Source organism: Pectinophora gossypiella, chromosome 8, assembly GCF_024362695.1.
Source record: "Pectinophora gossypiella chromosome 8, ilPecGoss1.1, whole genome shotgun sequence".
NCBI classification, from domain to species: Eukaryota; Metazoa; Arthropoda; class Insecta; order Lepidoptera; family Gelechiidae; genus Pectinophora; species Pectinophora gossypiella.
The window spans coordinates 9,605,150-9,632,372 of NC_065411.1; the positions used below are offsets into that span (position 1 = coordinate 9,605,150).

At 36.5% G+C, this 27,223-nt stretch overlaps 1 protein-coding gene across 1 annotated transcript; it reads left to right on the top strand.

The window, feature by feature from the left end:
- The first annotated feature begins 21,758 nt into the window (after positions 1-21,758).
- On the top strand, positions 21,759-23,497 carry LOC126368765 (uncharacterized). The gene is made up of 3 exons (XM_050012912.1): positions 21,759-21,968; positions 22,181-22,307; positions 23,293-23,497. Exons 1-3 carry the CDS (start codon positions 21,882-21,884, stop codon positions 23,388-23,390), a joined length of 312 nt encoding a protein of 103 aa, XP_049868869.1. The 5' UTR covers positions 21,759-21,881; the 3' UTR covers positions 23,391-23,497.
- The last annotated feature ends 3,726 nt before the right edge of the window (positions 23,498-27,223 follow it).

Consider the following 27,223-nt stretch of genomic DNA (forward strand, 5'->3'; position numbering starts at 1 on the left):
TACCGAAGGCGGTTTTATTACCCGGCCTATTACTTCTATTACATATTATGACTTCTTAATCAAATTATAATAAAAATAAATAGCTAGGTTCCTTTTTTTTCTTTTTCCCATTTGTGGGTCAGGCTAAGATCATGCTGCCTAGTCTTCAGTACAAGCTAGGTTCCATAGTGAACCCTACTACTTTCACTTTGTTTTTTTCTTTTTTTTTTGACGTGACTTATTGTAGATTTGTCGCAAATGTCATTAACGCTTTGGCCGGACTACTTCCAATGTTATACAGGGTGTTAGTGACATCGTAACGAAAACTTTGAGGGATGATTCTGGCCATGATTCAGAGGTGATGGAACGGAAAATAATTAAAAAAAAAAAACAAAAAACATAAAAAATCATAAATTTTCCGACAGGAAATTCCACTTAATATCAACTCAGAATCATGGTCTGAATCATCCCCCTCAGTATTCGTTACGGTGTCACTAACACCCATACCTACTTGTATGGCTACCTGTATGTACTGGTAAGGGGTGTAAGTGACATCGTAACGAATACTGAGAGGGCTGATTTAGCTCATTATTCTGAGTTAATAAAAAGTAATGAATTTTGCGACGGAAAATTCCACTTGATATTAACTTAAAATTAAGATATGTCTGCCCGTAGATAATTATGGATCTACCTACTCCACTCCAATCTCATCAGTCATCCCGTGATCATGGCACTTGCAACAGTGTCGAAATATCGGGAGTCTCATATCCCGATTTAAACGCGGTAAGAACCCGTTATTATGTGCTTTAATTATGATAATAACCGCGTAAACTTAAAACAATTGCAATTGCAATTACATACCTAGTTACAAGTCAAATACTACCTCACCGACGGTTTCACCATTTACTATAAATTATAGGAGACAATTAGCAATACAATATGACGAAGCCAACCGTATAGTAGGAAATTATTTATAGCCTAATGACCTACAGAATAAATTTTAAATGGAAAATGTCAGGAAAACAGTAAATGCTTCGCCACTTCCTTGATTATCATTACTAAATTGAGAACATTTAAAAGCAATTAACAATATTAGATTGTAATGCTTCTTTCAGTAATATTACACTCAACCAGGGATGTTACGTATACCATGGAGTTACGGATACGGATATTAAATAAATTCGGATTTTCCGTTGGTTTCGTATACTTTCGGTAACAGATAGTTTTTTTTAAGAATTATAAAAATAAATAAATGATTTGATTTTATTTATGATTGTACTGTAAGTAATTCTACCTCTACAATCAATGACTGACCAGTTACGAAATAATAGAGAAAATAAATAATGCAGATCAGGCAGGTTGTAAGAAGCTGCAGTAGTTATTGGCGGATGAGAAGAAAAATATGTAGGTAGGTATTTATGTAAAAATCCACGATTCTAAGTGTAACTATGAATAAAGATGAGGGTTGATGGTTGGGTTGGGGCGTGACGGGGGGGGGGGAGGGTTGGGTTGGGTTGAGGGTTGTTGTTGTTGTTTGCGAGGGTTGATGGGGTTGGTAATTCACCTCACAATCCACAAGATAGAAGAAGAAGAATAAAGATGATCAGTTTGGCCGAGCAGATACACTTTTTTTGACGTGACTTATTGTAGATTTGCCGCAGATGGCATTAAATACTTGGCCGGACAAATGGGGAGCTCTGAAGGTTCTCACCCGGTAAAGCAGATACAAAAAAACTTGTACCTAATAGCGTGTTTCGTTTAGAGACTCCTTGTCCGAAATTATCTGAAACTTTTATACACGTTTCAGTTATGGTTTCGGATAGTTTTTTATATGGCATATTTTCGATTACCGAACGGTGCTTCGTAACATCCCCGTCTCTGCACTCAACAGTCATCACGTGTAAAAGACTTAGAATACATTTAGCAGTGTGATATGGCATAAGTATTCTTAGGTACGAAATGGCCCAGTTCGACAGACGTATAATAAAAGTAAAAGAAAAACAGAAAGTGAAAAAGTATCATGTGAGTCCAAAAGTGTCCACATTCGCAGCAGTATTTTTCCTTGCAATTAATTTCACAATCGGCCTCAATTTCGGCTTTATGAAACTATTAAAAAAAGGGCTACGTCCTACTGCAAAATGTTTACATTATTTAATTTTCTTTATCATGCTGGCTATATATGGGATCCCTATAATCACCCAAGAGTTCTCTAAAGTTGAAAATTATCGTTTTGTTTATCTTCTTCAATATGTGATACATTTCGTTCTGCTTCAGTCCTCGAAGTACAATTTATGCGATCTTAGACTTGAAATAATGTCGATTGATGCCGATATTAGTACGGTATTTAAACATAACCGATTTGGCATTTTGGCTTTTACGTACCTTTTCATAACATTTGGTATAAAAATGAGTGTCTGTTTTATAGCTTGTGTTAAAGGAAACAAATGTCACAAAGATATAATTCCTGCATACTTATATTGCTTTGCAACTTTTGGCCTTGACGTCATGACTACAGCTCAAATTATGATGGCCTCTTTCATATACTGTGCAGTTGTGTTCATAAAAAAATCAGCAAACGAAAAGGAAATAAAATATATATTGTCGTTATATACTAAAGTCGCCGATTGTCGTAGCAAGATTCAACCGTTGATGACGATGATTGTAAGTAGTTATAAGTACTAGAAGTACTCATAAGTAGTATAATTAGTAATAACAAAATTAGTAGCATTTATTCAACTGATATGTTTTATTAGAAGTCTTCTTCTATCGTGTGGGTTGTGAGGTGGAGTACCAACCTCATCAACCCTGGTGTCAGGGTTACTATTGAGCCGCCAAAGGCCCCTGACATGGCTCATGTAACGAGTCGACTACTTACTTACATCAGTAAATAGTAACCGGGACCAACGGCTTAACGTGCGTTCCGAAGCACGGATCATCTTACTTTTTGGACAATCAGGTGATCAGCCTGTAATGTCCTAACCAAATTAGGGATCATAGAGTGATTTTTGTCATTTGTCCCCACCGCAATTCGAGCCCGAGACTTCCGGATCGTGAGCCCAACGCTCAACCACTGGACCACAGAGGCCGTTTATTAGAAGTAATTCCGGCTTTATAGATAATTCTTAAAATGAATGTAAAAAAATAAGACTGATATTATTAATTCAATTTACAATAACATGTTTGGTTTCATAGTTAATTGTGGAGTTACTGGTTGCCGTCCCGAAAATAATGATGATGTTGTGGTTGTTACTAAATAATATGAAAAAATATGAGGCAAGTAAGAGTTATTATGTTGCATTATTATAACTAACTAATTCAAATATTTTTTAGGCACAAGTGAGGGACTTTCCAGCTATGTTCCCATCTAAATACATATAACAGACATATACATTCAATTCTTCCAATTATTTATATTTCTAATTTTTTATTTCTTTAATTTTTTTTTACATTTTTCCTCACCTTATGGTTGTCTGGAAAAATCGCTTTAAGCGATAAGGCCGCCATTTCCCATGTACTTAGTTAAGAGACTTTTTGTAATTATTTCTTTTTATTTTGGTGCAATAAAGTGTATTTGTATTGTATCGTATACATCTTTTATCTTTGTTTCTGAGTATAAATGATGACCCTTGTTATTACACACAGACATAACACATCTTCCACCCATTATTATTCTGATCAAAATAAAGAGAAGCAACACAGGGAGCAACGTAATTCTATCCGCACTGGGCCCGCGTGATGGTTTAAGGCCCGATCTCCCCATCCATCCATAGGGAAGGCCCGTGCCTCAGCAGTGGGGACGTTAATGGGCTGATGATGATGATGCTTTTGCTATTACATTGTAAATGCATATAACAAACACACATAAATCTTATTTTGAATAAGTAAGTATAAATGATGCCCCATGTTATTACACCTACGCACAACACATCTTCCACCCATTATTATTCTGGTCAAAATTAAGAGCAACATATTTGATCCAAATACCATAATACCAACAGTTGTATACCTCTGCTTTTATATAATATTTTTGAATAATTATGTAGTCAAAGAATGAGAAAATAGGTAATTATCACGCTAAATGTAGACAGGGCCATCTTTTTGGGGGAAACGTGAACTGGATTGTCTTTCATTGGTTGATTATTGCTACATGCATGGATTATCGCTAAATTCACACCAATTTACCACCAGTGCAAGTAGAACATACATACACATACATAAACTCACGCCCGTAATCCCTAATTGGGTGGGCAGAGCCACAAATAATCTAAGACAACTTGCAGCCACTGTTGATACGATGTCGTAAACTGGATATGATAAACCTTATGGTGATAAGGCTTCAGCCTATCGCCCATAACATTAGTCCATCATGTTAGAGGACATAATCCCTCTGTCGGTTTTTACGACATGCCCAGGAAGACAAGCAGTTGAACGTTTTCTATGATTTTTATTTGCTCCCAGAACAGCATAGAAGCAAGTAGAAACTTTGGTTTTGCTCCGAACATACATACGTACACACTGGTGCTAATTCCTGTAAATACCATCTAATTTTATTTTAAGTTATATCTGTCATTTTCTTATCCGCCAAAAAGGAAAGGGACGGGTAATCGACAAGCATAAAATTTATGGAACACACGTCAATTTTAAGCACAAATCTAAACCAACCGTCTAAAAATTTTACATCAGTCAATAACCCGACACATTCATTTACTCATTCTTCTTAAAATTAAGAGCTGTGAATCATCCGTCTCTTTCCTTTTCGACGGATATGAAAATGACGGATATAACTTAAAATAAAATTAGGCGGTGTCTCCAGGAATCGAGGCCACTACCTACTTAAATACATAAATACATTAACATACTTTTCATATCTATATACTTTTCAGATCATATGGTATGAATGCTTTGTCATTTGTATACATTTTGCCCATGCCTTGACCCAAGTATGTATTCCGCCAATTATAGCTGAAGTTACCCTAAGTGACGTTGATACATTCAAACGCGATTTAAGATACAAATTAGTGACGAGCAAGGGTAAGTTCCTAATACCATATTTCTGGCTTAATTGCGGAAATTTTCCTTACTTGGTGAGAGCAAAAGCAATATTTTCATGTAAGAAACAAAGTGATGTTTTTATATGTGCACTCACCTAAGTATGTACCCATCCTACGTACCTATACGTATCAAAACCAGGGATAGAAGCCACAACACATAAGTGTTGTATAAGATTTTCCTGATATATATTCTAAAAATAAATAAAAAGAACTCTATTTAACTCAACCATACAATGTGTAGATAGCTTTACTCAGAAACTAATCAGAAATCTTTCTGAGTATGATAATGATGAACCGTTTGATTTCAGGTTTATCGCCAAAATACCTAAAAGTTCGTCATTTTAAAAGGACTTTTTGTGGCCATACTTGAGATATTAGAAAGAATATGAGATTTAATATTATATTTTATGATTTATATTCATAATTTTGGAGGAGCTCGGTGGCGCAGCGGTTAATGTGCTCGGTCTGAAATTGTTGAAGTTAAGCAACTTTCGCAAAGGCCCGTCATAGGATGGGTGACCACAAAAAAAAGTTTTCATGTCGAGCTCCTCCGTGCTTCGGAAGGCACGTTAAGCCGTAGGTCCCGGCTGCATTAGCAGTCGTTAATAACCATCAGTCCGCACTGGGCCCGCGTGGTTTAAGGCCCAATCTCCCTATCCATCCATAGGGAAGGCCCGTGCCCCAGCAGTGGGGACGTTAATGGGCTGATGATGATGATTCATAATTTTAATTACAGACGAAGAAAACAAGGCAGAAATAGTGGATCTCCTACGTTATATGGATGTTCGAGGATTGTATGAGAAGATGTGGAATATACTGCCACTGGACGCGCGATTGCCGATTTCTCTCTTAAACTTAATTGCCACTTACTTCATAGTTATTATACAATTTTCACATTTGTACGACTAGATCCTGCACCATATTGCATAATATAAATGTTTTATGACGAAAATGACAATCAATAAAGCTCCATAATATACGTACCGTCACGAGCATTAATATGTATACACTTTGGTACCATATCACATTAACTTTTTTGACAAATTGAACTGTGAGTCTCACTAAATGTCAAATATGTTAGTGCGACAGGGTTCTAAAGTGGGTACATGTTATTGTTCATGACTGTACCACCTTATAAATAAAAAATAAACCAGGGGCCTGTTTAATAAAACTTGGCCAAAACATTAGAGACTTAAGTATAATTAGATTGCGCACTCCGATGGGCTCCATCCATACCTATCTACATAATGCGTGACAAATTAATTAATTTCTCGGCGAAGTTTCATTTAAACAAGTTTATAGATAGATTTTAAGGTTCGTATTAATAAATATAATCTCAGCTGAGACTGCCCTCAAGATCATGCTCAAGTCCCTGTTTTTATAAGAACTGTCACATTGAGATGACCTTGAGAGCAGTCTCGAAGCTGAGATTAGTTTATTAATACCACCCTTAGAATATTTGTTTACACGCGTAGGTAAATAGAATAGAATTACCTTCTTTAGAGTGGTAATTATTATTAGCTAGTTTCATAATTAATGTTATAAACAAAATTTTATTAAGGTTGTATAAAATGTCGGGCGACTCGTTTTCGAATTTTCCAACACTCACTTGTTATTTCATCATCATCAGGCCTTATGCACTTTTTCATGACTATACAGAGTGTTAGTGACATCGTAACGAATACCAAGGGGGATAGTTCAGACCACGATTCTGAGTTAATATCACGTGGAATTTTCCGTCGCAAAATTCATGACTTTTTTTTAATTATTTTCAATTCTATACTTTTGCGATGGAAAATTCCACTAGATATTAACTTAGAATAATGAGCAGAATCATCCCCCTTTCAGTATTCGTTACAATGTCACGTACACCCCGTCCAAGTACATACAGGTAGCCATACAAGTAGGCATGCGTGTTAGTGACACCAAAACGAATACTGAGGGGGGGTGATTCAGACCATGATTCTGAGTTGATATCAAGTGGAATATCCTGTCGGAAAATTCATGAAAATTTTAGTGTTTTTTTAATCATTTTCAGTTTCATACTTTTGCGACGGAAAATTCTGCTTGATATCAACTGAGAATCATGTTCTGAGTCAACCCTCAAAGTTTTGGCTCAAGGACACTTTCGTGTCATGTGAGTTTCGTTTTAAAATTTTGTTTTTAAGTAAAATATTAACAAGATTCATAACAATCTCAATGATGTTTTCTTGGCCTTCCAGATGATGGGTGTCAGGATTTTTGGATAATGTTGTATTGAGAGTGAAAAATTCCTACACCAACACAGCTAGATCTACATTTCGAGGCATCCGTGAAGATATGGTTTCATTCTGACCAATTCTCATCCACAAATTAATTCAATTTTGTGCACACGCCAACATAATTTTTATCAAAGTCCATAAAATCGAATATTTCACATTTACATTAATCTGTTTCACCGGTCCATTATATTAATTATATTATTAATATAATATCCATCTACGTACCTCAGAAATCTCTATATAATGAGTAAATAGGAAACAAAAGCAGTTCGCCTGAAAACGTACTCCTTTGTAAACTAAGTATATAGTCATAGGCAAGTTACTGCACTTTGTTGGCTTTCTACGAATGTGTCATGTATGAAACACTTCAGGCATAAAGAAAGCCATTGATTGGATACTTTAGGGTTTCCCAGCAAGAGTTGGGGAACAGAGTCTATTTTAAGAAAATGTTGCTACTGCTTACTGTTCGAATAGCGTAGTTTCTAGTCAATTCAGTTACTTTTTACTAAACGTCAAAACACGAAATTACCATGGAATTTGTATGAAAAACTAACCTGTGACGTCATAGGAAAACGTGACAAAAGTTCGTCGTATTATTACATTTTTCTTTATTAAAATTCTTAAATAAGTTACATAGAAAAACGAAAACGTTTTTTGTCACCTTTAGATCTGTTTTTATATACTTAAATAGAATTTCATAATTTAACTTTGACGTAGGAAAGTACCCAATTTTCATTGTCGTTTAATTTATTTTCTAATAACATTATTTGGAACAAGCTTTATGCAATTTCTTATAGAGGTATTATACGATGGTTTTTGTCAAAGAAATGTGAATAAATATTTAGGTACGGTACCATAAACTTATTGTGAATTGATAGGTAAGGGTAGTGGGAAATGCTTCACTCACATTTTTAATTTGTGAAGTAGACACGTGGCCAGAGTGAAGTGTATATCGGCTGTTTATGTCAGTTTTATCGCCTAATCAAGCTATAAGACCATAAAAACCCCATAAAATACCTTTCCCCGGAAAATACCCGTAAAATTGCCTTTTGAATAATGAATGAGTTACTGTGGTCCTGTGGTACATCGGCTTGCTTCTCAAACTGGGAGCGCCGGTTCGCACCCCGGTAACGGATTTGCACTAATAGTTATTTAAAGTGCAGTTTTCACTAACACAGTTGGCTCGACCATTATAGACGGCGACACGGCTCATCACCTATCAGATGAGGGTACTTAGTTCATTTGACATTGTGTGTGAATAAAGAATAACGTGGTAAAGTTTAGAGAGTACCTAATATTGAAGTAAGTACAAACCTTCGCCCGTCTCCGACCTCACCCTGTTTCCGATAAAATAAATTGATAGGCAAAATTTTGTAATTTGGCACTACGTTCGGTGGCCCTGATGAGTTCGAGCCCACGGACCTTTAGGCCGGTAAATCTATGATGGCCCATTATCGTTTAGTCGGGCGTCGGTAATCAGAAAGTCATTTTCAGCTCGTATTTCGTGGGTGGGTGAAAAGTAATTCGTGTGAGGGTGAATACTGTAAACTCGACTATACTGTGTGTTAGTGACATCGTAACGAATATTTAGGGGGATGATTCACACCATGATTCTGAGCTAATAACAAGTGAATTACGTCGCAAAATTCATGATTAATTTTGTGTTATTTAAATTATTTTCAATTCTTATACTTTTGCTATAGAAAATTCCTTATATGATAAATGTATACGCGTTATTACGTCATATGGACACAAATCTAAAGCTGTTACCTTTTCCAGTCTAAAAACAATTTTTCCCAACTTGACGATGATATATTTTTTACCAAGTGTCAACTCGTCGCGGCGGAAATTTAACCTTTTTACCCGACTGCCCCAGAAATAGAGCACCTAATGTTTTGAAATATGAACACGAAATTAGCTAGAGGCCAGGCAATCTACGCTGTGATGGGGTTGAATTTTTCAGACGCGCTCTATGAGCTTCGCGACTCTTGTCTTTAGGGTACTTACTTATTACAGTTGACCTGAATGTAACTATAGTAATGTAACGCAGTAATAAAGTATAAGAGAGTGAGTCAACTAATACTTTAGAGTCTTAGGTATAGGAAAGAATAAACAAAAACGGTAAAGGTGCAGAGGAAAACAGTAGCTAAAGTTTCAGCGGATTCCAATTTCGGCCGATCCCTTTCCTTTTCGTCAGATAAGAAATTGATGCTGCTTCCTGTATACACCATCTAAATTTATTTTAAGTTATAAGTACCTGTAATTTTTTTATCCACTGAAAAGGAAAAGGATGGGTTATCTACAGCCATAAAATGTAAGAAACACACGTCAATTTTAGGCAGACATTTAAATAGCCCAAAATGTTATATTGGCCAATAACAATAAAAAATAAGTTTACAGCGCACGTCACACCCGTTGAATATCGGCGAGATGCCTATTTTATTAGCTCGGGTTATTAATTTATTCACTCATTCATTTTAAAATTAACAGTTGTATATCATCATAACATACATGAACAGCCTATAATACGTCCCACTATTGGGCACAGGCCTCCCCTCAATCAACCGGAAGGGGTATGGAGCATACTCCACCACGCTGCTCCAATGCGGGTTTTTTAATGTGTATATCATCTATCCCTTTCCTTTTTGGTGGGTAAGAAAATAACGGACGTAACTTAAAATAAAATTAGATGCTATCTACACGTAATATAAATGCACGGCTCATAAACGCTCCACGTGTCGACTGATTGCTTTATAAGTTTTCGTATCAATTTTCACTTAAAATGTTAAAAGCTTGAATGGGTTTACACGAGTTAACTCGGGTTATTTTTATGCTTAAGTACACGACGTGTTTATGAAGCTCAGAATTCCAGAAGAATAAGGAAGGCAGAAAGGCTATCTTTGTTCATCAGTATGTCAAAAAAGCCGCACTTAGTACAGATTTAAATCTTACCTGACTTTACCGAAAGTTGTTAAAATCACAATAGACAGTTGAAGCAATAGAAGTAAATAATAGGTATTCTATTCTACAATACTATAACTTGCACTACAGCTTCGGAACATGAAATAAACCATCACTGGTACATTGCGTTGAGACTCTTGAGACAAACCCATGTTGAGTTTAGCAATGCTTCTTAGCGTTTAAGGTACTTACTTATCTATCTCTCTTCTTCTTCTAATCTTTTTATCCACTGTTGGGATGTCGGGCTCCAATAACAGATTTCCACTCCCCGCGACCTTTTGCAGCCTCTGTAGCTTGCTCCCATGACATGCCGAGAGTTTTCAACTCTCGGTCGAACGACTGTCGCCAGGTCTCTTTGGGCCGCCCCTTTTTCCGTTTTTCACGCGCACACCATATCAGAGCTCGTCGAGACGGGTGTTCCACAGGTCTTCTAAGGACATGGTCAATCCATCTATTCATGAATCTATTTATTCCAATATATCTATTCATGTTTTTTTTTTTTTGTAAAAGGTATACGTGTATTTGACTAACATGATATTAAAAGTGACATTCAAAGTTCCTTAGATTTAAATTAAAATAAAACTAATCTCAAGTTTATAACTGATTTAGGTATTCCAGACTGACCAATTCGGTGAAGGAAAATTACTAAGAAACTTGTGTGGAAGGCTTAAACTTTTTCTACTTTCAAGGAATAAATTCAAAGTCGTTTGTAAAGTCCACCAGCTGGTTTAGTATGGAGTTTAGTTGTAAGTCTCGCACAAATAAAATTTGGGGGGTAAAAAGGCCACATTGAATCAAATCATCTAAAATAAGCAATACAGTCATTTGACATTTATTGACATGCGCATTTATTTTTTTATCCGCAAATGTCATATTGCAATATTGCCTTTTTATGCTTTTATTAAATGTGACCTTTAATATCCTCTGTGCTTAGTTTTTTACTTATGCCAGGTACATAATCTGTGTCTAACTATAATTATTTATGCTTCCTTATTCTGTCGCTTGGCGTCCTTTGGTGGCTCAATAATAACCCTGATATCAGGGCTGATAAGATAACCACCTCACAACTCATACGATAGAAGCAGAACATACTGTAGCTGTAGAATTCCAATTTAAAGTAGCATAGGTATCTTATGGTGACATATTTTATAGACGTTATCGGAGATCTGAAGCGATTTCAAATAAAACAACAGTGATTTTCCCGTTCATTCTGATATAACCATTCTTGTCACATACACCAGCTGCAGAATTCCAACCTAAGTAAAAGCGTTTCAGATTAAACTTTTGATAATAATACTACGTAGTTTCCACACAATCTTTTCCCTCCACGCCACTAAAACTAAAGCGACGTGTGGAAAATCCTCGTATATCCACACTGGCTTCCCTAACTTCTACTTCAGAATAGAGCTAATAAATGTTACAGTCGCACTCAGCTGCACTGAATTCACAAATATAACAACTTCATACTATAAATATACTTACTTAAAAAAAAGAGTTGAATAGCTGGGAATTGTGTCAAAACCCTATTTATTTACAAATTTGGAAGACAGAAAGCTCTTAAAAACTATAGAAAAAAAATTTTTTTTAGAGATTAGCTAACCTGTACTGTCTATTTTCTTTGTATGTTTCTTGTGTTTGTTTTGAATTGTAGCGTGGACAGCGACTCCCCGAACGGCGACTGCTTGACATCACGTCTGTCATTTATTGTGTACAAATAAATGGATAAATAAAAAAAAATACTAAAAATCTAAGCCAATGACAGGTTTCCAGCTATATAATGGAAGGGAACACCTAAGAGATGGACATTAAAGATGAAATTGTCCTGTAATTTCGTCAACTTCAACGTTTAATTTTTTTATACCAGAAAAAATAATGCCACAGAAACCTAACCATTATACCTTGAACAATCATTCTCAGAGTCAAGTAGCCAATTCGCCATACCTACTCTACTGGCGAGAGAAATCAGCGGTCCGGCCAAGTAGGTAATGCCATCTGAGGCACATCTAAAATAAGCCACGTCAATAATAAAACTCCTACTGAGCACAAGTCTATGACGATCCAGGATAAAACTAGCAGAAACCCAAAAATAAAACATCTGACAGAAAACTGTTGAAGTTCGTAGACAAACTCAAGATTTCCGCTTGAAAAAGTTTTACCTTAGACTTATTTTTCCTGTAAGTACCTAAAGCTTAAGTACAAGTAAGTAAGTTAAGTAGTAATTGCTGCATGAGCAATAAGGCCGCCTGTTGTGCTTTTCTGTATATGCTGTCCTTATCTCTGTATTTTGTGTCCATTGTGCTCATCATCATCAGCCCATTAACGTCCCCACTGCTGGGGCACGGGCCTTCCCTATGGATGGGTAGGGAGATCGGGCCTTAAACCATCACGCGGGCCCAGTGCGGATTGATGGTTATTAACGACTGCTAATGCAGCCGGGACCAACGGCTTAACGTGCCTTCCGAAGCACGGAGGAGCTCGAAATGAAAACTTTTTTTTTTGTGGTCACCCATCCAATGACCGGCCTTTGCGAAAGTTGCTTTACTTCAACAATCGCAGACCGAGCGCGTTAACCGCTGCGCCACCGAGCTCCCCATTGTGCTCAATAAAGTATTTTATCTATCTATCTACCTACATAAAGCACACCCCGGACATACCAAAAACCTCGTTTTGCACAGACACTATACATTGACGTTGTCGTACACGTGCATCTAAGTGTGTAACGTCTGACGCCCATAAGATTGAACACTAAAGTAACACCGAAGGGGGGTGAGGCAAACCTAGCTCAGCCACTGGTGGTGAGCGGAGAGTCGCCGTTCTATACGTTGTATTATTCCTTATTCTATGCCCAAAGAAAGCCTGGAAGAAATTGCTGCATGAACAATAACGCCGGCCGTTTTTCTTATTGTCTGTACCCTGTGTTATTTGTGCTCAATAAAGTATATTTACCTTATGTTAGTAATTCACTAGACAATCTCGACATGATATTTTTTTGACACGACTGTAAATGAAAATAGCGTGTGGTAAATACTCTTCAGTATTTACAGGGTTCCTAACTCTACTTCACTGTACAGCTAACAAATGTTACAGTTGCCAACATTTACTCACTTGATTACAATTTGTTATAAACAAACAACTATGAGCAAAATGTTATATCCTCGTATGGCCCGGTAAACAATTTGTTTTTTGAAAAAATGACATTATTTGTTTTTATAAAAACAAGGTATACATCACAAAACCTATAAGTAGTTACATTATAAACAGTTTTTGAAAGTAACCTATTGATTATGATAATATTATTATCTAATGTTAGTATTAAAATTGTTTATTTTTAATGTAGGATCATCAAAAAACCCTTAGCATTGACAATGCTCATAAAATAACCCGTAATGAAAACCAATTGAAATGAAATGAAATTTATTCTGTGCATGGTATTGACCTGAATATAATGCCAATTAATCAGTAGAATCGAAACGGACCGATCGTCGTGGAGATCCTTGGGGGAGGCCTATGCCCAGCAGTGGGCATCGTATGGCTGATTATGAATCAGTATAATTTACTGCAATTAAGTAAGCATTGTATGTTTATCCTTCTTCCTTTACTAAGCTCAAAATAATATTAGGTAAGTACTTAATAAAACTATTAAAGTTGAACAGCCATGCATACAGTAGGTATATACAGTCCGAGTCGACCAGCTTTCTAACTTTTACTCCACACAGTGTGCAGCTAACGAATGTTGCGGTCGTACTCAGTTGTAATGTTGATCCCATATATTGTGCACACACTTAACGCTCGCCACTTATATGGCACAAAGTTCATAAAGCACACTGAATTGCAGCGCAGTTTAAACATAAGCAAAGGAAAACTTATGAAAATAAAAATGTAAAGAATTTAGACGTAACGCTTTGGAATTGTAATCACCTAAATAATATACCTACCTAAGTATTTCATGTACTTATGTACATATTCCAGCTCCTCCGTGCTTCGGAAGGCACGTTAAGCCGTTAGTCCCGGCTGCATTAGCAGTCGTTAATAATCATCAATCCGCACTGGGCCCGCGTGATGGTTTAAGGCCCGATCTCCTTGTCCCTATCCATCCATAGGGAAGGCCCGTGCCCCAGCAGTGGGGACGTTAATGGTATGATGATGATGATGATGTAAATATTGTATAAGTTTTATGCGTCACATTTTATTTTCAATATCAAATCAAATCAGATATAACTTTATTGCACAGAACTAAATTTCAACAATCAGGTATAATAAATGAATACAGTATAATTTGGGCGACCTTATTGCTCAATATAAGTAGTTACATAAAAAAAAACTACCATGAAATATGTCATATAAGATTTTTTAAAGCGACTTTACTTAGTTTGAAACTTTTCAACCCTATAGTGCTACGACTACGATTGGTAGCATTGTGCTACATACAACTACGTGCGTAGCTCTTTTTTATTAGAGCTACGGGATTTGTTAGAGCCATGCAAAAAAAATATTGATTTACGGGAATTTTGTTTCGACGTCTGTGTTTTAGGGCATTTTATTGTTCGGTACTACTACTCCTACACTAGGTACTACTGAGTTTAGTATGAATGGCATATTTTACTTGCTTGTGAATCCTTATACCTAGTGTAAAAAGATATTACCTACCTCTTTTTAAAACATAGTTGATTTTGTGTCTTATTTTTAAGGATTTCAATTGCAGACAAATAACAATTAAGCTAAGCGTACCCTGATAAAAATACGCTCATATTTTATTCCTCTATTTCATACTTACATATAAAAAAGACCTTTCACTAGAGGTATTGCTTATACAACATTGTGTATACAAATTAATACCACATTAACAAATTACTACACCGATTATGTGCAGGTTTCATCAGGCCAAAGTGCGAAGCCATGTATCTTAATACGAACAATAAGTCAAACTCGTTATCACAACTATGTATTAGTACAGATAAGTTCCTTCTGTACAGTACTTTATGATCTACTTAGAGAAGTAAACTATTCTACATTTAAGCTCAATCAAAGAGTAAACAGTCATACGTATACGAGTAAAAGCCGTGGTAGCCCAGTTGGTAGAACGCTTGCCTCTCACTTTGACGTCGCAGGTTCGAATCCAACACTGGCCTAAACCAATGATTGTCGAATTTGTTTTCGAATTCATGTTTAGATCATAAAAGGTTATTACGTGATTAGCGGTGAAGGAAAACATCGTGAGGAAACCCACATTCTCGAGAAATGCATTTTCGGAGGTATATGACCTAACTTGTATTGGGCTGGTTTTCCCTTCGCGGGTTGGAAGGTCAAGACAGGCAGTCGCGTTTGTAAAAACGGGACCTGTCAACTCTTCAGTTTAGGTAAGCGGGATGATGACATATACGATTAGAAGGCACACTCCGCTCTGCACCGATCCGAATTTGACTTGCGTAATGGGCGCCGCTTTTGTCTATTTAAGGCGCACGTAACCTGTCTCGCTCACACACATTGGGTAAAGCGGCGCACAGTAACAAGGAGATTTTTGTATGGAGTATCCAGGCTGCAATAATGTACCGGGAGCATTTCGGCTCGGGAAGCGAGAGTTTGTACAAAACCTGTTTCTAAAGTAGGTATTCTCGTAGCGTGTAGCCTTGTATTTTCTTAAAATTGCTAATAAAGAAAACAGTAAGTACGTGAGATTTCTAAGATTGAAAAGAAAACAAGCCTCCCATAAAAATTGTTCCAAATATAAATTTAAATATTGAATAAACTAAAAAATCTTCTATCGTGTGGGTTGTGAGGTGGTGTACCAACCTCATCAATCCTGGTGTCAGGGTTACTATTGAGCCGCCAAAGGCCCCTGACATGACTCGTATAACGACTACGTACTTACATCAGTAAGTAGTAACCGGGACCAACGGCTTAACGTGCCTTCCGAAGCACGGATCGTCTTACTTTCGGACAATCAGGTGATCAGCCTGTAATGTCCTAACCAAACTAGGGACCACAAAGTAATTTTTGTGATATGTCCCCACCAAGAATCGAACCCAGGACCTCTGGATTGTGAGCCCAACGCTCAACAACTGGACCACGGAGGCCGTAACACATTTGAATTAAGAATTAACATTTGAATAGAAAATATACATGTTTATGAATTTCCCCACTAGTAAAGTAATGATCATAAATGTTCACAACTCGCTAATATGTTACAGAACTGTTGCGCTGCAGTCACAATATGTTGCGTTCTCTACGTGTTCCTACCGCAGTTTATTATGTGCCATTCTATGTTTATTTCTCTTTAGGAATGCTTCGTATTGTCAAGTTTATTGCGTTAGTCCTCGTGGCTTGCACTCGAATGTAAGTTGGGATAAGTTATAGCTATATAAATGTTAATTGGGTAATGAATCGTTTTATGCTATTTGCGTGACATTGTATTGAGTATCCTGTTGTTATTGAATGATTAAACACCTACTTGACTCAAAAGAAAAACCGATGAGAACCCAAAATTCATCGCTTCGAAGAAAAGACACGATTTTTTAGTTTAGATTAAATTCCAGTCATCTTAAACATTAATTTATCAAGTGGAATAGGAGCAGCGATACCTTATTATAACGATGCCAAAATAATATTAAAATATATTTGAAATTCTTTTGGTCATAGTTAATAATAGGTATCCAGTTTTTGTAAAGAATCAATATAACCTATAACACACGAAGTACTTTTGCCCAGAATTCTTGTTACAGATATTATTTCAACATGCGTACTTAGTAGGACGAACAGAAAAAAATATAAAAAGCGATTAAATTTTTTGATGGCACTATATCGAAATCCGGAGCAATATAAACATAATTGTGTTTGTCCCTCTTGAGTGTCACGACCCCACGGCTTTCATTTCCGAAGCCACCGTAATACCTAATAACAAATACGACGGTATTCTCCCCACACTCGGAAATTGTCCCCTGAAAATCTTATGAACGGGTAAGAATTGGATAAGGAAAACTGTGCCATATTATAACTTCCAAATAATGTTCCCAAAAACCATTGTAGAAATACCCATTTATTTTGTGTCAATATAAAACTGAGAAGAATGTCGTAATAACTTTTCAAAAAAATTTGTCCAGTAAAAATTATCTACACTTAGTGTTTTTTAATAAGTATTCATACAGAAATATAACGGTTTTGTATATTTTAGTGTACATTAGCATTGTAGCTGTTGGAAAATAAAAGCAAAGAAAAATGTAAACTCATGCTACCATATCAACTATCACACAAGCAAAGAATGGCTCTATATTTAAACTAATACTTAAAAAATGGCTTATCGACCAGGTATTCTATAGTTTTGATGACCTGTAATTGATAATATCATCATCAGAATGAATGTGCTGAGACCGGTGACAACACTGTAACCCTGTAATACAACTGTAATATCTTGTAACACGCAACATTCACGAATAAATATTTTTGTACTTATTTGTATTTTGTATCAGCCGTACGACGCCCACTGCTGGGCATAGGCCTCCCCCAAGGATCTGCAATATATTTTAATGTAATTGAATTCCGTAATAATATTTAATATTCCACTTGATAACTACTGAGAATAATGGTCTGCATCATCCCTCAAAGTTTTCGTTACTATGTCACTAACACCCTGTATAAACCATACGTACTTATAGTTCTAAAATGTTTAAGTACCGTCAACTTCATTAAGTAGAGGCCGTGCAAATTATACTGACCTACCTACTTCCAAATTCCCGAATAAGTAGCTTAACGTGGTACTTATAAAATTTATAACAGGGAGCACCGGGCAGTTTTAACGGACAATTTTGGGTCAAGAGTAGGGCTTAGGTCACCACTTGGTAGCACAATGGGCATAAGTTGGGAACCGATCAGTGGCATCGAAATAGAAAAGCGATCGCTGAAGGACGAAATTTCGAAAATAGAGATTTGTGCATACAGTGAAAAATATCAAGAAAGCCAGAACATTGTAAGCTGATTTTAATAGAACAAAAAAAACTGACATTTTTTTTTCTTAAGTTTTGGCTTCGCGCGGCTTGCGCATTTGCCACAGACTAAAACTGACATTTGAAAACAACAGAACTTTTTTTTTTTTTTTTTTTCTCTTTGGCGTCATGCGACTTGCATATTTGCCATTAAATGTAGATTTGAATGTAGAGGATAAAGACTTAGGAAACGTTTATGGAGATAGGAATTTGGATAGGAACGAAATTTTGAAATAAAGGATCATAAGGTAAGGTAAGGAATATCAATATACTTACACATATAAATAGGTATAAAATAAACATATATTTAACTATAATTTTATATTATTTACTTGAATAAATGTGGCTAACAACTTATATATTTGAGGATCATTAGAAGCAAGTAGGACCGAAATAGATGTAGGAAGAGGGACTTTTTGTAATAAAAGATTTTTAAAAAGAAGGGAGTTGTCATGTAGAGGGCAAGCCAGAAAAATGTGGTTAACATGACCAGTATCCAAACCACATTCACAGTCGCCACTTGATATAACGCCAATCTTTGCAAGGAAAGATGCACAGCATGTATGACCGAGCCTCATACGTATGAGGCAGGACGTTGCTCTCTTGCCAACTTTAACCCGGAAGAACCAAGGCTTGCTTAAAATAATTGGTTGAATTGATGAATAAAATTTACCTTTGGTCTGAGAACTCACTGCCCATTCATCCCCCCAATATTCATGAAGATATAAGCTAGGTAAATTAACTAAATCATGGGTGTAGTTTTTATATGTAAATAAGTCACCACTATCCACAGCCTCTTTAGCAAGAAGGTCGGCTTTGATATTGCCAGGTATTTTGCTGTGTCCAGGGATCCAACAAAAAGAAACTGAATACCCTAGGCGAATACATTTATACAGTGACCTTCGTATATCTATAATAATCGGAAATATTATTTTAGTTCTGAATGGAAATTTTAATAAAGCCTGAAGACTGCTTCTAGCATCTGAAAAAACTACCGTGTTCTTAAGTTTCATGGTTATAATGTAATCTATTGCTTTAAAAAGACCTAAGCATTCCCCAGTAAAAACAGACGTTTCTGGTGGCATTTTAATTTTCTGAATTATATTATACTGAGCATGGTACACTCCCACACCAACATTTCCTGATGACGAGAGCTTTGATGCATCCGTGTATATATGATGAGCATGAGGCCATTGTAAATCTTTTGTAAGACAGAACATGGCACTTACACTAGGATCACTTCTAATAAAGCCCAAATTTAGGGATACATCAGGGGATAGAACTAAAGGTTCAAATTCGTCACAAAACAAAGGATGTGCAGGCTGTCTGTGAGTGGGGGCTTGAAGATATATAAACTTTTGAAAACTTTTAACAAGACATGGGATAGGTTTGTGGGACCAATAAGGGGAAGAAAGTGTAAGATCAAACAGTAACTGAAGTTTCTGGTAAAGAGGGTGGTCGATAAGTTGAAAAGACCGAAATATAAACTTATCACATAAGTATTGACGCCTTAAATGCAAAGGAGGGTCGGAACATTCTATTTGTAAGCAGTTAGTTGGGCTGGATCTCATGGCACCACAAATCAATCTCAGAGATTTGTACTGAATGGAATCCAGGTTCTGAAAAGATTCTACGCTACCTGGCACAAGAATGAAGGTACCATAGTCTATTATGCTCCTGATTAATGCATTATATAATAACTTAAGCGAATAAGGGTGCGCACCCCACCAAACTCCTGCAAGGCATCGAAGAATATTAAAATTACGATCACATTTACCGGTAACGTATTCGATATGATGTTTACCCGATAATTTATCGTCAAGAATGACGCCAAGGAACTTTGCTGAAGTTTTTACTGGGATAGGATTATTATTAAATGCAACAGTTACAGGAGGGATCATTAATCGTCTTGTAAACACAACTACAGAGCTTTTAGGAGAAGAAACATCTAGGCCATTTAAATCCAACCAAACCTTAAGCAAATCAAGAGACCGACATAAGGCTGAAGAGGCATTCTGAATAGATTTGTCAGAACAGTACAACAGGAGGTCGTCTGCATATTGAAGAATACTCACATTATCATCTAGGGAAGATTCTAGATCTGAACTATAAACATTATACAACAAAGGGCTGAGTACCGACCCCTGTGGGAGACCTTTCCAGACTAATCGTGACAAAAAATGCTCGTCATCCGTAAAAAACTGAATACAACGCTCAGAGAGCATATTTATGATAAATGAAGAAAGCATGGAAGGTACATTAAAATCCAATAATTTCTTATATAGTATAGATAAAACTACATTGTCGTAAGCTGCAGTAATGTCCAGAAAAGCTGCTACGACGGACTGGTTAGAAGAGAATGCCAGTCGTATATCAGTGACAAAAATAGCTATACTGTCCATTGTACTTTTACCTTTTCTGAAGCCGTACTGACTTCTACTAAGTAAACCTTTGCTCTCCATAAACCATTCTAATCTATTTTTAACCAGATGTTCAGTAATTTTAATTAAGACCGATGACAGAGCAATAGGACGATAAGATGAAGCAAGGGTAGGATCCTTATTAGGTTTCAGAATAGGAAACACTTCTTGAACTCTCCATGCAGGGGGTATATTACCGGATAGCATAAAACTATTAATTAGGTTAAGCAAATAACCTAAAGCATCATCACCTAGATTAGCTACAAATGAATATGGTATTCCATCAACGCCAGGAGCTGAATCCTTCACATTTGATAAGACGCCTTTCATTTCATGGAGAGAAAAGGGGCTGTTTAGTCCAGTACGATCATCGACAGCTGGTGAAATCATTATAAACTCTGAAACATAAGGAGGAGCTAGGGTATCAATAAATTTATGGGTCAAATTCTGAGGAAGAGCAGAAGGAGAGGATTCCTTGAAAGCACCCCTGAATCTTCTTATATTCGCCCAAACTTCAGATGGGCTAACATCTGGGCAAATTGATAGGCAAAAAGATCTCCATCCATCAAATTTTTTTTGTTTAAACATTTTTTTACAAGCTTCGATATTTTCAGTTACTTTATTAAAGTTTTCATCTGTTGAACATTCAAAATATAACTTTTCAGCTTCTTTACGTTTTCTAGCAGCCTCTGTACATTCACTGTCCCACCAAGGTGGAGAAGGTATTCCACAGCCTACTTTTTTCATCGGAAAAAGTTCATTAGCTATCTCTATAAACGCTCCGGCAAATGTCTCTGCACAAAAGGTTTCATTTCCAGGTGTTACAGGAGGGAAACAACAAATTTTACTTTCCATTCGAGATTTAAAAGTATTCCAGTCGGCATTCAATAATCTATATTTCAAACGAATCCGTTTTCGAACAGTTTCGTGTTGAAAAGGCAGAGTGATAATAAGACTATAATGATCACTTCCAAAAGTGTATTTAAGGGCTTCCCAAGAAAGATATGGAGCGAGATTTGGGGTGCAAATTGATAAGTCTGGAGCACTCTTTCCCTGTGAAGGAGAGGTGCGACGGGTAGGTGAACCAGTATTAAGGATACAAAGGTTAAGTGTGTCCAACATATTGTAAACAGTGTTACCATTTGTATTGGATAAAGAACTTCCCCACGACACATGCTGGGCATTGAAGTCCCCTAACACTATAAAGGGTTTAGGAAGTGAGGAAAGAATATTATGTACCTCATTATATATCTGAGAAGAGGGATGTGGAATATAAATAGAAACAAAACAGATATTTTTGATAATTGCAGCTACAACAGAGTAATCATTTCTATGATTGATTTGTTTATGTGTAAAGGAAGTGGGATGCTTTATTAATAAAGCAACACCATTAAATCCATCAGGTCTATCCTCTCGAATGCAAGAGTAGCCTGAAATTTTAAAATTATAACTTGGCTTGAGCCAAGTTTCTTGTAATGCTATAATTAGAGGTTTGTACTTGTTAACTAAAAATAATAAATCTTGTTTTTTAGGAATTACGCTCCTGCAGTTCCACTGGAGAACTTTGGAATTTAGGTCCATTATGGAGTGTTTTAGAGATTTGTGCAAGAGAATCAATGAGAGCTGCGTTGGACGGTGGAATTAAGTTTGACTGCGAAAGTAAGTTTAATAGGGCTATAATAAGTTCAGAAATCGGAATATTAGAAGGATCATTGACTGTTTCTTGATATTTCAGAGCAGTTCCATTAGCAGATGCAGGCAAATCATACTCTCTAACCAGTTCCCTATGACTCTGAACGTCATAGCCTTTTGTAGTCCTGGGAGGAGCTTTTCTTGTTTGAAGAACAGTTTTTTTATAAGAGACTTTAGAAGGGGACTTAGCTGCTTGGGAAGGCGATGTTAAAAGTGGGACATTATCTGGGACATGATGGGATGAAAGAAGTGCTTCAGCATATGAGATCTTTGTTATGGCCGGATGAGTCTTTAAAGCTTCCGCATAAGAGATGCATGACTTTGCCATGGTCTCTTTTATAGCACATTGGCGCTCATACTCCAAACACTTTCTATCTGTAGCTTGATGGTTGCCATTACATAAGCAACACTTGACATCTTCTTCATGAACTGAGCAGGTATCTCCATTGTGGCCCTGACCACACTTAAAGCATCTAGGTTGCGAGCGGCACTGGGTTTTCACATGGCCATAGCGACAACAACTAAAACATTGTATGGTTGGATAAATGTAAAGATCGACAGGGAGAGCTGTATAACACATGAAGACCCTTTTCGGTAAAATCTGACCATCAAAGGTCAGTACTACAGATTCTGTTGGTTTAAATTCCACCTTGGAATTAATAATGACTTTCCTATTCAACCGCCTTACTTTCAGAATAGGACCGCAGCCTATAGAGACTGTCGTATTCTCCTTCACTTCTTCTTCACTCCATTCAGCAGGTACTCCACGAACCACACCCATTCGAATTACTGAGAATGTAGGGATAAAAGCTTTATACTTTGAGGAGTCTAAAATAGGGTTTTCAAGAAAAGAGTTTGCATCTTCATACTTTTTGAAAGAGAGAGATACTCTGTTCCTTCCAATTCGTTTTAAGCTTCCATCCACTATACCTGTAACTTTGTTTTGTTTCAGGAATCGACCTAAAGACACAGGATGCAAAGAAACCCCATCATCAGGCGATGTCAGCTTATGCTGGATGTGTAATGTGTAAGGAGCTGCATCAGAACTAATATAAGTCCTCCGAGCAATTTGAGACTGTGGAGAGTGGTTGTCAGCGACAGTTGAAATATTTTGTGACGCAACAGTTTCATTAAATAAAGGCAAAGAGATATTCTGAGTTTGGTTTTCATCAAGAGATTGGGATGCAGGCTGGATATTAGATTCAGTTTCAGATAGACATTGGCAATCAGATAGCCTCTTCTCATGACCCTTCCTTCTTTTTTTATTGCAATGTTTGCACATTTTAGAGCGTGAAACGCGCTTTCGTTTTTTCCCCTGAACTAAAGAACCATCAGTATCCATACTTGCTTCTTCATTCGTTGAAGCAACATTAGAGATTGTAACATAACTTGCAACAACAGGAGGCGTTCCCCCAGGATCCTCGGGCGGGTCCATGGCGGGAAAATTATAAAAAGAACTACTTACCAATAACTCGTTGATATTTACACTATACACAATATAAATAAAAAATAATTAATATATACAAACTAAATTACACCTAAACTAACCAAATGATCACTTTAAATATTAAAATTAAAATTTTAAAGCCACGAAAAAACACGTCCGCCAAACAATCCGTTTCCCGCGCCTTGTTCTCCAACAGAACTTAACGAATATGACAATATATTTAAAAAAAAAAAGAAAAAAAAATTGGGACGACCAAGGAGGCCGTCGTTAAAAAAAAAAAAAACAAAAAAAAAGTGACTGGTTCTGGTTACCGGTCCATTGCTCAAATAGATAAGTCAATCTTGCAAAGGCTTTCGACACAGTATCAATCCCGATTCTCTTGCAAAAATTACACAATGTCGGTATCAGAGGTGTAGCCCATGATTGGTTCCGTAGCTACCTTTCAAATCGCAGACAGTGTGTTAGAGTGGGTGGAGCAGTGAGCGACCAGCTACCGCTTGATTTCGGAGTACCCCAGGGAAGCATCTTAGGTCCAACACTTTTTATTATTTACATGAGTGATATTCTTGAACTTACTCTTAACAGCGCTGACATCTTTTGCTATGCGGACGACACTGTCATTATCTTCAGAGGTTCATCTTGGGACAAGGTTTACAAAACAGCGGAGGAAGGCATGAAGATGATTTTAAATTGGCTAGATAAAAACTTACTTTCCTTAAATGTCTCCAAAACAAAACATGTAGCGTTCTACAAAACACGAGCTTCCAAACCCCCGCTTTCTAAGCCCATAAAATTACTTCAAAATAATTCTAATTTTACTACACTATCGATTGAACGCACAAATAATATTAGGTACTTAGGCATTGTGTTAGATGAAAATCTTACTTTTAAGACACACATCGCGGTATTATCGGGAAGAATAAGGAAAGTCATATTTATAATGAAACGTCTACGAAACGCAGCTCACAAAAAGACTCTGGTATTGGTGTACAAAGCAATATGCCAATCCATTCTCTTGTACTGCATTCGTGTTTGGGGTGGTGCGGACAAATCTTGGATGCTGGAGCTAGAAAGAGCCCAAAGAGCCGTCCTTAAAGTAATGGTCAGAAAACCTTTTAGGTATCCTACGGATGACTTGTATAGTGAAGTTAAGGTACTGCGAGTCCGACAGCTATTTATACTTAGAGCAACTATTAGAACACACTCGCTTACCATCCGGTCTCAGGAATATGATGAACTGATAAAACGTAGGGTTTTCAGTGTTTACGTTCCCTTTGTTAGTACCAGCTTTTCAAAACGTCATCCTTTCTTTTTACATCCATATCTTTACAATAAGGTTTGCAGAGCTCTGCAGTTCGTAAAAACACTTTCTACGTCCAAGGCTAAGAAAGCGATCGAAATTTGGTTACAAGAGCTAAACTATGTCGAAACAGAGGCTCTAATGCCGAAAAACAGCTACTGCTCCCTTTGAACCTCCCACACACACATGCACACACTCACACACATACACACACACACACACACACACACACACATACACACACACACTCACACACACACACACACACACACACACACACACACACACACACACACACACACACACACACACACACACACACACACACATTACTCCATACCTAGAAGTTTTATTTTTGTTAATTTTAAATATTTTTATTATGTTTCATTATTGTGTTTTTTGATATAAGCAGTTATAATTTTTCATAGTGCTCTGTATTCTGTCCGTGTGTCCATTTTGTAAATCCTGACAGGAAATCGTACTCTGGCCCCTGCGATACAAGCTGAGCTTAGTGCAGGGACCGCCGCATATCTAGAGTAATTGGTCTTATTGTAGTTGTCTATATTTTTATTAATGTAAAATTGTAAGCCTATGTTCAATAAAGATTATTATTATTATTATTATTATTATTAATCATTCTGGAGAGGACATTATTCCTTACTCGATTTTTAATAAAACAAGCTTGTTATCTTTTTACTCCTATAACTGCAAGAATAATGTGTTAATGAAACTCATCAAGAAAAAAATACGTAAGACTTGGCTCTACGGGCATTGTTCCCTTTGCCTTGCCCTTCGGGGAAAAAAAACAATAACTAAGTGTCAACTTGTTACCTCATTTTGGTGGTTGTGCTATAGGTACGGCGTAGAGGTGAGCTTAGTACAAGGAGCAGAGGTCCGTGTTGCTCTACTTAGTTGCTCTATGACTCAGAACAGAGTTCCTTCGTAATGTAGGTACTAACGAGATTCTGCACTTCGACTGTTTTAATTGTAAGTTCGAGGAAACAAGAAACTAAGGTACTGGATAATAGACACATACTTTATTACTTATTACCCACCTGATGCGTATTCTTCGAGTATTATTGAATTCCACATTGAAACAATTTAAAAAGCAATATTTGTATGTGACATTTGCGCATATAGAAGTATAAGTAAGTACGCAATTACAACAAATGTCAAATAGCATAACAAATACTTTATTGCACAAACAGGAAAAATTAAGCAAAATTAAAAATTTTGAAAAAACCCACGACGGTAAAAATCTCATCGAAAAAGAATAAAATAACTCAAAACCCCCGACTTAACCCAATTATTATGTAACGAAATTTTATATTAGACTTAAAAATACTTTCTAAAAAGAGTTGATATCTCGAGACATCGGTAATAGATATACTTAAGTACCTAAACAATGAATATGGATGTTTACAGTTTTTTCTTAACGTGTCTGTTTCTCGAAAATATACTTAAATGTAGCGATAATAATTTTACCATAATACATAACCGAGGAATATCCGTCGGGGGCTCCCATTAACCCAGCTAAAGTTTTTCTAGTGACGTGAATACAATTATTGAAGAATTGTAGATGTTTAACGACGACATAAAATACATTTATGAGTATGATTAAATTTTTGTTGAAATTTCATATAGAAAAGGCAGCCCCCGACGGATATTCCTCGGTTATGTATTATGGTAAAATTATTATCGCTACATTTAAGTATATTTTCGAGAAACAGACACGTTAGGAAAAAACTGTAAACATCCATATTCATTGTTTAGGTACTTAAGTATATCTATTACCGATGTCTCGAGATATCAACTCTTTTTAGAAAGTATTTTTAAGTCTAATATAAAATTTCGTTACATAATAATTGGGTTAAGTCGGGGGTTTTGAGTTATTTTATTCTTTTTCGATGAGATTTTTACCGTCGTGGGTTTTTTCAAAATTTTTAATTTTGCTTAATTTTATTTCAGACTTTTTAGAGAGCATATACGAATCATAATCTATATAATGTGTAGGTAAGATCTCGCAAAACAATAAGTGTGATTCATCCTACCACATAATATTAAGTCCCTTATTATATTATATTATACAGTTGCTTTCTGTTTAAAGTTACCTCTATAACACTCATCTGAGAACAT

Coding starts and splice junctions, on each gene's coding strand:
- LOC126368765 (XM_050012912.1), top strand. CDS start 21,882: ATGTACCTCATTATATATCTGAGAAGAGGGATGTGGAATATAAATAGA. Junction 21,969..22,180: donor ATAATTGCAGCTACAACAGA/GTAATCATTTCT, acceptor CTTGTTTTTTAG/GAATTACGCTCCTGCAGTTC. Junction 22,308..23,292: donor AATTAAGTTTGACTGCGAAA/GTAAGTTTAATA, acceptor GTTTTGTTTCAG/GAATCGACCTAAAGACACAG.